Here is a 15441-nt window from a genome sequence, read left to right as displayed (position 1 = left end):
GGTGCACACCACACCGGCTAATTAAAAAAAATTTTTTTTTGGAGAGACAGGGTTCCACTGTATTGCCCACACTGGTCTAGAATTCCTGAGCTCAACCAATCCTCCAGTCTTGGCCTCCAAAAGTGCTGGGATTACAGGTGTGAGCCACTGTGTCTGGTCAATTTTTAAAATTCTATGCAATAATATTACATAAAATAGACTCAAAACAGAATATATTTTTCTGCACACCTGTACTGAGAACACTACTGACAGCTGGTGGAGTTGAGCTAATAGAAAGTCCAGCCAGACTCTGTTCAATTCCTGTAGTTCCTGGTGGTGACAAAGACGGGGGATTAACTGAGGACAGCTGGACCTTCCAAAAAGAGAAAAAAAAAACACGAAGATTACTTAAGTTTATTTAAAAGAAAATATAAATATTGGCTCTTACCTGCCCTGCAGATACATATTTGGTTCACATATGAGCTGTCATAAGCTTCATTTGGCACATCTGCCTCCAGACCCTCCCTCCTAATTTTGGTACATGTCACGGCCCATGTACTGTAAGCATCTCTCTGTCCTGTCACTTCTAGTCTTGGGACACATGGCTTCTACCCCAAGTTGCACACACTGCTCTTGATACTTCCACACTAGAAGAGATTCTACTCTCTCCTCTTTCCTTACCACCTGGAAATCATTTTATTCAACCTTTAAACCACCACTGCTTTCCTCTTCTGTCTGAATTCCCAGCTGGTTTATTTGTTTTAACTTTCACTGCTCAGGAAAGAAATCAGCTGGAAGTCTTAATACATGATAGACTTCTCAAGATTTCCAACCTCATGAGTGCATTTAATATTCTTCTCATCAGTGAATAAATGTAGCAGGCAGATCTCCACTTTTCAGGAGAAGAAAAAAAGGAGTCTATATGGACTCTACAGATGGGTGGTTTCATTTCTGAATAATCCACCGTCTGCAGCAGCTCCAGTGCCCTTCAGTACATTCCGAGACAACCTGTATTCCGACCCTTTGCCTAGCTGCTAGTCACTCTCTCATCTTCTTAGACTACCCAAAGAGGTTCAACTGGGAAAGCCCTGATTAGGGCCAGTGGATATGGTGGCTGGGGTCTGAACATGTAACTATATTGGCTCTGGCCATGAGCCAATGTTGGAGGTGAAACTTCCCAGCAGCTCTTCCTTCCTTCCTCTAGAATTGAAGATGGCCAAACTGTGTAGACAAAACCACAGTGGCAGCAGCCCTGTTTTTACAACAGCAGCATTTTCTTTTTTGGGTGTTTGGTTTTTATTTAGTTATGCAGACAAGAGTTAACTGCCCTGAGATGCCTCCTTAAGAAACATTCAAAAACCCTATAAGCCTGTTCAAATCTCTCTTATTCCTTGAAAAGTCTTACTTTGATGCTATAATAGCCCCTTCACTCCCCTCATGACCCCCACACACATAGCTCTCCTTGTTTTCTCAATCGCTTCTTGAAACAGTAAGCAACAGCTAGCAGCACCTTTTTACCTATTCACTCTGCTGACCTGCAATTTGCATTTGTCCCCTGGCAAGTCTCTGAAATTGCTCTTGCCCAGGACATGGTTTTTTCACTCCTTTCACCTAACTTCTCTGCAGTACCTGACATGGCCGACTGTGTCCGATTTCTTGAAGCTTGGTTTTCCCTCTGGCCTCCTGCTGACCTTCCTTTGCTAGATCTCTGCCCATCCAGATTTTCAAGATGGCGACCCGCCCAGACCCAGTCCCTAGCTGTACAGCTGTCCTAACAGCCACTGGGTTACATTACCCTCTCTTTGCTGATGATTCCCACATCTGCATCTCTAGCCCTGTCCTTTTTCCTATAACCCAGACTCATGGATCTCACCTCTATCTAGGTATCTTACCGGAACCTCAAATTTAACACAATCAATACTTAACTCATCGTCTACCCTATTTCATAGTGCTACTGCCATATACACTAAACACATGACTTGTTTTGGTAAAAACTTTATGATATACTCAGGTAAGAATGTGACCTTACCTCTGTAAACCCATCTTTAAGAGGTGTAATAGGTGTACCAGCCATTTGTCCTGGAAGAGAAATTTTCTTTCCTTCTTCAAACGGGCGTGTAGGTATTCGATGCAAATAACCATATCCAATGCCACATCCTAGGCTATAAAAACATTTTTTTCTTAACATTGTTATCAATCACAGCTTGTATTTCTTTGAGGTGTTTTTTTTTTTTTAGGGGGGGTAACCCAAGAGCATAGATTCAAGTTGCCCTGAACATGCACTCCCTTCTTTGAGATTTTAAGATAAAAACAAATTTCTATTCTTTTAGATAATGTCATCTAAGCAGAGGTCCCAGACCACCCCACAGAAAACAGCACCCTTCCCTCCACTGTGGATACCACCCTTACTCCTTTATTTTTCAAGCATTCATCACCATCCAACACACTGCATATTTATTTACTATCTATCTCCCCCAACAAAATGTTAAGATCCTTAAGGACAGAGACCTTGTCTGTTAACTGCCTCCATAGCTGCTGGCACATGGCAGACATTTGATGATTATTTGCTAAATGAACGACATATATACAGCCTTTCCACTGAAGAGCTCTAAGCACTTCTGCATGATGACATCATTTACACATTCCATAGTTCTCTTTCAGAACCCTGACACAAATCAGTCATGTATGTTCAACCCAGATTGAACATACTTCTATTTCATCCTCCCACTGCCACCAGAGGCATTTTTCTAGTAAGATGTGATCACATTGCTTCTTTCTAGTCTGATGTCTTCTCAACATTCCTTTCTCTTTCCTCCCTTTGGGGAATTACTTCTCTGCTGTTGTGTGCAGTGCTGGTAGGACTGTCAATCAGAGTGTCTGCCCTGCCCAAACCAAGGGCATGGCTCATGGTCAAAGCCAGGCCAATTTCTCTTGCCCATGGCTGCAAACCTTGGGAGTCAGAGAAAAAACAAAAATGGCTTTAGTAGAATGAATGCTGATGACATTGCCAAATACTTCTTCCTATCTAAATCCCTAGAGGTTTTCTGAGTCCTGTCCTTTCTACATCTGGTTCTTAAGCTGTTTCCTTGATTATATGAGCTAATCCATATCAATAAGTATGTTACCTGCTTATGATGGTGACAGCTGGTTTTTACCATTTGAACCCAAAACCCCCTACTGATACAATTATCACAGCCTTAACTGCTCAAAATACATCAGAAGTCCGGACCGTGGTATTTAAGGCTCTCTACAATCAGGTTCCGACTTATGTTTCCATCATGATGGCTTTTATTTCCCAAACAACTTGACACTTTCGGAGTAGGCCATGCATGAATATCTCTGTGCCTTTCTCCTGCCACACCATCTATTGTCTCCACTGCCACCAAAAGCTGGGTGAGCAGGCAGTGGCCAACTGCAGCTCTTTTTAATTAATTAATTATTTATTTACGAGACAATTTATTATTCTGTTGCCCAGGCTGTAGTGCAGTGGCATGATCTTGGCTCACTGCAATCTCTGCCTCCTGGGCTCAAGCAATCCTCCCACCTCAGCTTCCTGAGTAGCTAGGACTACAGGCGCGTACCACCACGTCCGGCTAATTTTTGTATTTTTTGTAGAGACAAGGGTTCATCAGGTTGCCCAGGCTGGTACTGAACTCCTGAGTTCAAGTGATCCACCTGCCTCAGCCTCCCAAAGCGGTAGCATTACAGGCGTAAGCCACCATGCCAGGCCTAGCTCCTCTTTAACCAGTCTGATGTGCACAATGATGCTTCATCTTATGGTTATTTGTTCCTTCTTCTCTCACAATCAAAACTGCAATTCAGCCAGACATGGAGGCTCACACCTGTAATCCCAGGACTTTGGGAGGCCAAGGTGGGAAGATTGCTTGAAGTGAGGAGTTCAAGACTAGCCTGGCAAACAAAGCAAGGCCCCATCTCTAAAAAAGAGTTTCTACATTAAACGAGTACAGTGTGTACACCTGTAGTCCCAGGTACTCAGGAAGCTGAGGCAGGAGGACAGCTTGAGCCCAGGAGTTAAAGGCTGCAGTGAATTATGATTGTGCTCCAGCGGAGACAGCAAGATCCTGTCTCCAAACAAACAAAACCCTGCAATTCTCACTAGACTGGATCTCACATAGATTTAGAGAAATAATTTATATTATTTAGATTAAATAATTTATATTAACCAATTATGGCCTTTCAGCGGTAGCTACATTTGAAAACAAGGTGCTTATTGATCAAAGTAATTAAGTGGTAATAGACAATGCACTTGAGGCAACAGCAAGACCTTGGCCAAACGTAAAGATAGCCTAAGAATGAAATTAAGAGAAATAAGATTTAATAAATGAAATGTGGTCAGCCTCTGAGGAAGGAATTAAAGAGGCACAAAAAGACCAGATGCAAGGTCAGAGGCAGACTGAGGAAAATGTTCTGTATGGGCCTAGCTAATGCAATGGCCAATTGACAGTATTAAACACATCAAAAGAAAAAAATGTCTTCCAAAGAATGTAGCCAAATTTAGTTAACATAATTAAAAATGAAAGAATATGTGATGTTCTTTGCCGTTGGTCTTCACTGTCCACAGAATCTCTTCCTCCAGTTGATTCCATGCTTACCAGGCACTCCTGTGGTACTAATCTGACTTGAGTATTCTTCTAACTGGAGAGGGGGTATTTTTCTACTGCAAAGTGAAAATTTGCTATTCAAATAAATACAGCAGCTTCTCTGCAAATTTAGTTTATATGAGGAAGTGTCTCTTCTAATGAATAAATTTTGAATGCCTCGAGTAGATCATATTTCTGGGCATTTACACACCTGGGCAATGGACAATGATAATTTGATCAAGTACTGCCCCAGATAGGCCAGACTCTTGGATGACACATCTATCTTACTTTTCTCAAACTGCAACAAGTTAGAATACTTGTGGCAAAACATTCAGCTGGAGAATCTCAGGTAGTGTCCGTAAAGATACTGTGAGCAAATGGAGGCTTTTCCTGCCTGCAGCAACTAAGTTATCCTTTTCCCAGCATGGGATTAGAACTTTTGAAAACATGTGGAAAGTTTCCAAATTCTAGGCTTTTCTATAATTATGGCTTATGTTCAATAATTTCTCAAATTAAAAAAGAAATGCTGTTAGCTCTTAGGTCAGTAAAGGACTATAGTATGTATACTATGTTCCTTAGATATGTACTTTAAAAAAATTGATTTCAATATTCTAGACTAGCTCTTCCCTTTTTTAAGAGGAGTCTTACAATAAACCAATAACTTCTTTCAAAATAAAAATAATGTTTACAACATATCTGACTGGTATGTTTAAGCAGTCATAACTTAGTCTAAAAAATGACCTTACCTGCCTTCTCCACCCCATGCAGAATTTGGTGTAATAATCACTTCTCGACAGTTATCAGTGTCTGTGTTGTACACATAAAGTTTCAATGGTTTTGCTTCATGTGTTTCAATAAGGCTGAATAGATCTTCAGACTGCAAAAGTGTCACAGGAGGAAAATGTTTCATGTTACTGTACTTTGGAACAGTGTGTCTCAAACCTGGCTACTATCAGAATCACCTGAGAAACCTAAGAAAAAAATATGGATTCTGGGCCCTGCCCTAGACATAAAAATCACTTCTTAAAACCAATACACCAAGCAGGTTTAATTCAATATATTAATTCAAGCAAAGCCTACTTACTACATACAAGGCTTTATGGCCAGTTCCTTAAGATCTAGTTGGCACTCTTAGTACAATTCTTTTATACCCAAGTTCTACATATTCTGCTTTTACTTCCCATTATTGAGACCTGGTTGTCTGGGCACCTTATTTCTCACTCTTTTTTTTTTTTTTTTTGGAGACAGGGTCTCTCTAACTGTTGCCTGGGCTAGAATGCAGTGTCATGATTTTGGCTCACTGCAGCCTCAACCTCTCAGGCTCAAGTGATCCTTCCACCTCAGCCTCCCAGGTAGCTGGGACTACAGGCATGCACCACCATGTCTGGCTAATTTTTGTATTTGTTGTAGAGACAAGGTCTCACTACAAGGTCCCAGACTGGTCTCGAACTCCTGAGCTCAAGTAATTCTCCCATCTCAGGCTCCCAAAGTGCTGAGATGACAAGCATGAGCCACTGTGCCCAGCCTTTTCTCTCATTTTTGATTTAGCAATGTATACTTCTGCTAGCTAACAGACAAGGAAAAGGATCTACTATAGCTGCGTGAATGCTGTCACTGAACAAAAAGGGGAAGAGCAAATGAAATCAATGAACAATTGAAAATGAGAATTTGATTTAGACTTGAGGTATGCAGAGATTTCTGTATACTACACACAAAATCTGTGCAATTGCCGCACAGTATGTGTTTTCCCTCACAGCTATACCTAATAAGACACCTACCAGATGTTCCATTTAACACCCTGAGGCATAAGTTATTCTTGATCGGCAAAGACTGAAATTTTAACTCTAAATGCAAAGCATGCAAATATCTTTCCCAACTCAAGCATCGATGAGAAAATTTTATATAGTTTTCACTATGAATAAACACACGAATTACCTCATTCATGACTGTATCTGCTCCAATGATATAATCACTGTGTGGTCTAAGACCTGCCAGTGCTGCAGGAGAATTTGATTCCACTTCCTAGAATGACACACACACATACCCTAAAATTAGCATATATAATCTTCCAAGGTTTAGTCACAATTTTTAATTATATTGATTTTTTAAATCTGTATACTTCTATCTTGCTAGAGATGTGTCATATGTCAGAAACTACAAAATATATTTTAAACTTCTGAGCAAAAAAATTACATAATATTTAATATTTAAAATATTTTTGTAGCTATCTACTCTAACACATCTCATAATGAATAAATCATTAGAAAAAGTTCTTGAACTTCTACATTTCCTTCTCTTCCTCAACTTAAAAAAAAATTGTTCCACATTTAAAAAGCAATGAATGCTGATTTTTGGTAAAAATTGCCTAATAATAATATCCTTATAATCTTATTAAGCCAGAAACAACCATTGTTAAAACATCTTTCCACACTGCTTCACGAACCTCCAGTAACAGTTCACAGTTGATACCTACCAACACATGCCAAACATTTTCATTTGCCCCATCAAAGCTGCAGAAACGAATGCTCACTCCCAATAAGCCCTGGCCGCCCCACAGGTTACTTGGTGTGACTGAGGTCTCTCGCAGCTCCAACGTTTTGCTGCTATAGATAAGCATTTTTACAGGCTTTTCAACGTTTGCTTTCAGCAGATCCTTAAGAGTGTCATTGTCTTTATTCTGTGAACATATAGAAATCACATTCCTTAGTAAATAAAAATTTAATGTTAGCTTAAGCATCCTATGGCCCTAAAAGAGTAATATTAATAATCAACATAAATAAAACATTCAACAAAGGTTTCACCAACATTTAAATTTTCCTCTATGTAAAAGGAATGTCACGAAATTAAGAACAACTCTTATGTTAGCAACAACTTGAAACTGACTTTTTTCTAATAGCTCACTATGGATTATGGAATTTGCAACCCAACATTACTTAGAATGATCTAGGGCTTCAATGTGTAAAAACAAAATATGCCATAAAAAGTCACATTACTAACGAAGTTGTGATAACTTTGATTATAAAAATCTAAAACATTTACTGGGGTTAACGTTTAATTTTGGACTCTATTTCTAACTACATACTTTATTTAGAAAGTAGAAACAGTATATTAAGTATTTCATTTCATAAATAAAGGCCAGATGACATATAAATAAAGGCCAACATCCGGCCTTTATTTGTATGTCAGAGATGTTATAAGTAATGAACAAAAACTTCAGACTGTTATGAAAAATTAAACCAAGTGGCTACTGTCCTAAGAATTTGCTGAGATTATGTAATTTCCTTATCTTAGAACTTTATTATGGGTAAACTCTAAAAAAGGTATAAAAAGTGGTTTTAATTTTGTACTTTGGAGCATGTCTCTCTGTCTGGTTCTAATAACATTATTTGTATATTGTGAAACTTAGCACCAAGAGAACTGACAATTTGAGAGAATGAGATGAGAGAATGAATCTTTCTACTAATTCGTTTGTCAATAACCAACAGAAGTCTGACACCTTTAAAAAGCAATCTTTTACATCTTATTTCTTTCTGCTTATGAAAATTAAATATTTAACATATAAAAGACTCCACTGATTCTGGAGACTTCCCTAAGATAATCAGTGGAGCATAAGGTATAATATTCTAGATATTTCAATGTTTTTAATACATGATTATTTCTATAAACTGGCATCATACTATACAGAATGATTGTAACTAATAAACACCCATCTCAGATCATCTAAAAAATTCCATTTTTGAGATATTACAAATACTATAGACAAAACTACAAAAAGTTGAACTTACTAATCTTGAACCATTAATAGAAACAATAAAATCAAAGAAAGGCTCCAATCCAGCTCTGTGTCCTGGGGAATTTTCTTGTACCTGCGGAAACAAAAACAACAAAAATAAAAAATGTAAAGCTTAGGTGAAAATTGTAAGCCAAGTATCTCTTTTCAGTAAAAACAGACCAATTTCATTAATAATGAAATATAGTATACGCTACTTCTCTCATTTCTCTTCATCTCTCCCCAATAATGCCTGTCCAGCTCCCTAAACTCTACCCTTTCTTTAAGTTCATCTTCTATTTATATTTTTATTTTATTTCTTTGAGATAGACTCTACCTGTGTTGCCCAGGCTGGAGTGCAGTGGCACAATCTCGGTTCACTGCAACCTCTGCCTCCCAATTCAAGCGATTCTCGTGCCTCAGCCTCCCGAGTACCTGGGATGACTATAGGCGCACACCACCATGTCCGACTAATTTTTGTATTTTTTGTAGAGACAGGGTTTCGCCTTATTGCCCAGGCTGGTTTTGAACTCCTGGGCTCCAGCGATCCACACGCCTCAACCTCCCAAAGTGCTGGGATTACAGGCGTGAGCCACTGCACCGGGCCTACTTCATCTTCTATACGAGGTTTTCCCTCTGTGGTTCTATTTCCATACCACTTTCTCCTTTTTTTGGGGAGAAAGGGGCTAATCCTCTCAGCAATTAGGGGACACAGCAGACAGTCACTACAATTAAGCGACAAATTCAAGCAATTATTCCTTGACTACTAGTAGCAAGGCACCACTCAGTTACAAAGTGAATATAGGCACATAGTCACCTATGTCAAGACATTTATAATCTGTTGAGGAATAGGTGAGAAGAGGAAGGGGCAATGCATACACAGCCCTCTAATCACTATAATGTAAGACCAAACAGGCTAAGGGCTATTTGGTGTAAGGTTCTAAGGGAAAGAAGAAGCTTCAGACATAAAAAGTGACAATGAATTGTGGTTTAAAAAGAGGGTAGAACATTCAAAGGTAAAGATAGTCAAGGGGCTAGGAAGGACATCTGAAAATGGACAAAACAATATGAGCAAACACCTGAAGCAGGAGTCTGAAGAATGAGGATCATAGCATGTGTAGCTAGACGACAGGGTAGTGGACAGAAATAGAGAATTATAGACTTTGAAAACTAGGATTAACCCAGAAATCCTCTAATCCAGGGATCTTAAATTGAGGTCTGTGGATGGCTTCAGAGAATACTACAGCTCCTGAAATTACACACAATCTTTTATATGGATAAGCAGTTTTCAGGGTGTAAATATTGCTGGCTTTCATTAGATTCTCAAAGGATTTCTCCATGACTCCAAGAAGGTTTAAAAACCATGGATTTTGTGCAATTCTTTCATTTGATAGGTTAAAAAAAAAAATACCGTGTCTTGCTTATGATTCTGTAGCTGCCTAATGGTGGAAGTGAAACTCAAAAATCCATCTTTTTTATTTTTATTTTTTGAGACATGAGTCTTACTCTGCTGCCCAGGCTGGAGTGCAGTGGCACAATCTCGGCTCATTGCAACCTCCACCTCCTGGGTTCAAGCGATTCTTGTGCCTCAGCTTCCCAAGTAGCTGGGATTACAGGTGGGCACCACCACACCAGCCTAATTTTTTTTTTTTTTTTTGGTAGAGGCAGGGTTTCACCATGTTGGCCAGGTTGATCTCAAACTCCTGGCCTCAAATGATCTGCCCGCCTCGGCCTCCCAATGTGTTGGGACTACAGGTGTGAGCCACTGCACACGGCCAAAAGTCCATCCTGAAACTATTAGTCCAACAGAAGGCTAGAAAGAAGGAGTAGAGCTACATTTATTGGCCTTTAAATGAAAGAGTGAGATTACTTTTAATATAATTCATAAGTTTATAGAATGAAAAAGATTACCTAGCTTCTCAACAACTCAAATGTTTATCATCCCATATTTGATAATGGACTGTCAAATTTTCAAAATGTACAGTAGTAAAATGTTAGTAGCTAGTAACAGAAACATGACAAAAAAGCAAAAAACAAATATAATCCATTCTGCATTTTTTTTCCAAAATATTTTCCTGTCTAAGGAATTTTTATTCTGCTTGATATTATTAAGTGCTGTCAAAACTATTCCATGGCCAGGCGCAGTGGCTCATGCCTATAATCCCAGCACTTTGGGAGGCCGAGGCAGGAGGATTGGAGTCCAGGAGTTTGAGACCAGCCTGAGTAATATAGGGAGACCCCTGTTTCTACAAAAAAATTAGCCAGGTATCAGGGTGTGCTTCTGTAGTCCCAGCTACCTGGAAGGCTGAGCTGGGAGGATCACTTGCACCCAGGAGGTTGAGGCTGTGATGAGTGAGTCTAGGTTGCACCACTGCACTCCGGCATAGGCGACAGGGTGAAACCCTGTCTCAAAACAAAACAAAATAGGAAAAAAAAAAAAAAAACAAACCCTACTCCACAAGAACAAAAGTTTGCACTGATATTTATAGGTTGATTTTCTATAATAGTCCAAATAGTTCTATAGTCAGTTTTGCACATAACATCAGCAAATGACAGATACGTTCAACCATACACAAAGCTACAGCTATTTATACAGTAACAAGTCATTTTAATACTTTCAAAATGGAACCCAGATTGTTCCTAAAATACATCCCTCTAATACCAGTGTCAATCAGAATTGTTCATTACCTCTTAATGTTGTTACCTTTTATTATTTTAAGCCAAATTATAGTATTGTCTCAGAAGAAGTAAAACTTGATATTCTTCTTTTGTTACAGTAAAGAATAATTGCCCTATATAGACAGTTCAATGTCTAACTCCCTAAAACTGTTTGATCATGTTTTTATGTTTTCCTGCAAATTTGGGACCAAATCATTTTTGTAAATTAAATAAGTTAAATATCAAAGGTATTTATTAAATGTCTTCAGTTTCTTTTTCTTTTTTTTGAGACAGGGTCCCACTCTGTCGCTCAGGCTGTAGTGCACTGGTGCATTCATAGCTTACTCCTGGCCTCCCAAGTAGCTGGGACTACATGTGTGCACCACCATGCCCAGCTAATTTTTAAATTTTTTCTAGTGCACCACCATGCTCAGCTAATTTTTTAACTTTTTGTAGAGCTGGGGGTCTTGCTATGTTGCCAAGGCAGGTCTCAAACTCCTAGTCTCAAGCGATCCTCCCATCTCAGCCTCCCAAAGCACTAGGATCCCAAAGCAAGTCACCATACCCAGTTTTTAGTTGCTGTATACTCAGTTTTCTATGGGAGTTATTTCATATTCTACATGTTATCAAATAAAATGGCTAGGGCTCAAAACAGCATATTTCTTCTCAAATGACAACTCTGAAAGGTAAAGAAGTGGCTGCCTGGAGTCACAAGAAAAGTGAGGTCAAGTCACAGCTATTTGGGACAAAGTCAGATTAACTAGATGTGAAATGCCTATTAGTTGGTTATCAATTAGATGTGAAAGACCTCAGGTGTGAAAGGGGATGAACAGCACAGATCCTTAGGCGCCTCCTCAGAGTGGAGTTTCTCATCTAATAAAGTCCACATCTAATCATCTAATTCTCTGAATCTGAATGTTTCCAAAGAACTATTAATAGCATTTTATCTAGAACCCAACTAGGTCACTGATCAATTTCAGACTTTGCCACTAAAACTGCCAGAAGTTTACCTTTTAGTTATAAAGGGCCAAAGACAAAACTTTTATAACGTAATCACTCATTTAGAAAGCTGACCCTACATGCTGATTCTTATCAGGCCACCCTTATAAAGTTTAAAGTATAAACTTTACAGTATAAAGCTTAAACTATTTGTCTGAAATGGTAATTTTCCAATATCAGAAGTATTTTTCCTATAATTCAAAAAGGATTTGGCCGGGCGCGGTGGCTCAAGCCTGTAATCCCAGCACTTTGGGAGGCCGAGGCGTGTGGATCACAAGGTCAGGAGATCGAGACCATCCTGGCTAACACCGTGAAACCCCGTCTCTACTAAAAAAATACAAAAAACTAAGGCCGGGCGCGGTGGCTCAAGCCTGTAATCCCAGCACTTTGGGAGGCCAAAGGCGGGCGGATCACGAGTCAGGAGGTGGGGTGTCATGGCATGGTGAAACCCGTCTCTACTAAAAATACAAAAACTAGCGGAGAGGTGGTGAAAGCCAGTCCCAGCTACTCCCGGAGGCCACAGAGAGCCAGGAGAATGGCCTGAACACAGGAGGCCCGGAGCTTGCAGTGAGCCGAGATCAGCGCCACTACCTCCAGCCTGGGTGACACAGCCTTCGATCAAAAAAAAAAATACAAAAAACCTTAGCCCGGGTGTGGTGGCGCCTGTAGTCTAACTACTTGGGAGGCTGAGGCAGGAGAATGGTATGAACCAGGTAGACTTACAGTGAGCCAGTTAAGCCACTGCACTCCAGCCTGAGACTGGAAACAAGACTCCGTCTCAAAAAAAAAAAAAAAAAAAAAAAGTTCAATAGCTAACTTTGAATTCTAAAATAAACTTGATCCTTTCCCTAGCTCTATTTTCTATTTCATTTGTTACTAACATCGATTTCCTTTGTTTCTAATGGCCCTTGAAATTAACTTCTTTCCTTAATTTATTTACATCATTAGTATCTGTACAATTACGTCAGGTAGGTATCTTAATTACTGCTAGGAAGTCAGCAGAGGGTGCCCTAGAAAAATGCTCTCTTTGACCCTAATATACCTAAAGGAAATTTCCTATATTTTGTAGCATGGAAAATATGATCTACAACATAGCAAACCAAACACTGACACAAGTTTCTCTTGCAGTGTTATCCACTGACAAGAATCTCCTGGCACCTAATCTCTCAAGCATCAGATTACCACTTCAATACTTTCTATCCCCTATGAGAGCTCCTGATTATTAATTTATCTTCTGCTTTCTTCAAGTCATCTTAACTAAAAGTCTATATATACTTGGCTCCACAGACCATTTAACATTTATTACTGGGCCAAATATCAAAGCAATTTACGATGAACAGGTTAAATTTGTAAATTTAATAATTAAGGCCAGGCACGGCGGCTCACACTTGTTATCCCAGCACTTTGGGAGGCAGAGGTAAGAGGATCTCCTGAGGCTAGGAGTTCAAAACCAGCTTGGGCAACAAAGTGAGACTGTCTCTACAAGCATTTTTTAAAAAATTAGCCAGGCCTAGTGGCACATGCCTGTAGTACCAGCTACTCAGGAAGCTAAGGCAGGAGTATTGCTCGAGCCCAGGAGGTCGAGACTACAGTGAGTCATGATCACGCCACTGCACTCCAGCCTGGGCGACAGAGCAAGACCCCATCTCACAAATAAATAAGATTTTATAAGATTATATACAGTGAAAAAATAATAGACTTTTAGAGCCAGACTGAGTTGGTTTTAAGCCATGATTTTGCCCACTTATGAGCTGTGTGAGCTTGGTAAAGTTTATTTACCACTCTGGGCCTCAATTTTCCCATTTGCAAGTAAGGGATAACGCCATCTACTTCACAAGAATGTCGTAAAGATTCGATGAGTTAAGTTTATGAAATGCCTAGCTAAGTCTCAAGCCTATGATAGAAGGCCAAGAAATCTTAAGCTCATCCTCCTAACTCTGCAATCACCATCTGAGGGTAAATCTTTATAGCTAACCAATTCCTGGACACATCATTATTTTTGCAACCATATTAAATACCTTTTACTCTTAAAAAGAAAAAATAAGACTTGTAAAAATGTTAGCAGGAAAGAGAGACAAACCATTTTTTCAAATGTTGCCTCCCACAAATCAATTCCAGATGGATGGTAGATCTAAAGGTCAAGGGTAAAACAATAAACCCTGTAGAGAAAAACGGAAGAGAATATCTTTGAGACCTTCAAGTTTGCAAGGCTTCCTAATAAACTGGACACAAAATGCACTAACCATAAACTAAAATAAATTGATAAAGTGAACTACACTAAGAACTTCGGCTCATCAAAAGGTATAATTAAGAAAGTAAAAAGATATAATACATATCCAACAAAGAATCTGTATCCAGAACAAATCTTGAACTGCTGTAAAGCATTAAGAAAGATGGACGATAAAACCACAAGATACAATTTCTTTTCCACTGGAATGACTACAATTGAAAAGAAAGTAACAAGCATTGGCAAGGATGTGGAAAAAATGGAACACTCATACATTTGCTGGTGGGAATGGTGTAGCCGCTGTGAAAAACAGTTTGGCAGATCCTCAAAATGTTACACACAAAGTTATCAAATGATCCAGCAATTCCACTCCAGGTATACAAACAACCAAGCAAAATGAAAATATATCTCCATGCAAAAACCTGTACACAAATTTCATAGCAGCATTATTCATAATATCCCTAACGTAGAAACAGCCCAAATGTCCCCCAACTGATAAATGGATAAACAAGATGTGGTATATCCATAAGAAAGGATGAAGTAGTAATGCACGCTATGACTTGGAAAAACCTTGAAAACATTAACACTAAGTGAGAGAAGTTAGTCACAGAAGACTACATATTGTTTGATTCCATTAATATGAAATGTCATAATAGACAAATCCATAGAGACAGAAAGCAGATTAGTTGTTATGAGGGGTTGTGGGTGGAAGAATGGGGGAATGGCTACTAATACATATGGGTTTCTTTCTGGAGTAATAAACAGTTTCTGGAATTAGGCAGTGGTGATGGTTGTACAACTCTACGAACATATTAAAAAGCCACCAAATTGTATACTTCAAAAGTCTGAACTTTCTGGTATGTAGCTTTTATCACAATAAAGTTGCTTAAAACAGAAAAAAGACAACCCAATAGAGAAATGGGGGAAAGATTTTAGCAAACACTAAACAAAATAGGATACTGAAGTAATAAAGAAATATGAAAATGTGCTCAACTTCAATGGTCATCAAGGAAATGCAAATTAAAACCACAATGCTACTACACACCTATCAGAATGACCGAAATTAAAAAGATGAAAAATATTAAGTGTGAGTGAGGATGTAGGACATTTAGAAACCTCAATTATTGCTGGTTAGAATGCAAACTAGTAAATGACTTGGCAATATCTATTAATATTGAAAATATGCACACCTTTTGACCGTATATTCC

General features: G+C 39.0%; 1 protein-coding gene across 3 annotated transcripts in view; it reads right to left on the bottom strand.

Moving 5' to 3' along the window:
• The window catches only part of GORASP2 (golgi reassembly stacking protein 2), a 40485-nt gene that overhangs the window by 11206 nt on the left and 13838 nt on the right, over window positions 1-15441 (bottom strand). For all 3 annotated transcript variants that reach the window (XM_009182425.4, XM_003907591.4, XM_021924373.2), the window contains 6 exons: window positions 8366-8446; window positions 7054-7257; window positions 6516-6602; window positions 5327-5457; window positions 2009-2141; window positions 229-352 (listed from right to left, as the gene is read on the bottom strand). In XM_009182425.4, the coding sequence (XP_009180689.1) occupies window positions 229-352; window positions 2009-2141; window positions 5327-5457; window positions 6516-6602; window positions 7054-7197 (619 nt within the window). In that variant the 5' untranslated portion in view covers window positions 7198-7257; window positions 8366-8446. The remainder of the gene's footprint in view (window positions 1-228; window positions 353-2008; window positions 2142-5326; window positions 5458-6515; window positions 6603-7053; window positions 7258-8365; window positions 8447-15441) is intronic.

This window comes from Papio anubis, chromosome 10 (genome assembly GCF_008728515.1).
Source record: "Papio anubis isolate 15944 chromosome 10, Panubis1.0, whole genome shotgun sequence".
Lineage (NCBI taxonomy): Eukaryota > Metazoa > Chordata > Mammalia > Primates > Cercopithecidae > Papio > Papio anubis.
Note: the sequence above shows the minus strand (reverse complement) of the source record. Positions and strands in the feature narration are given on the sequence as shown.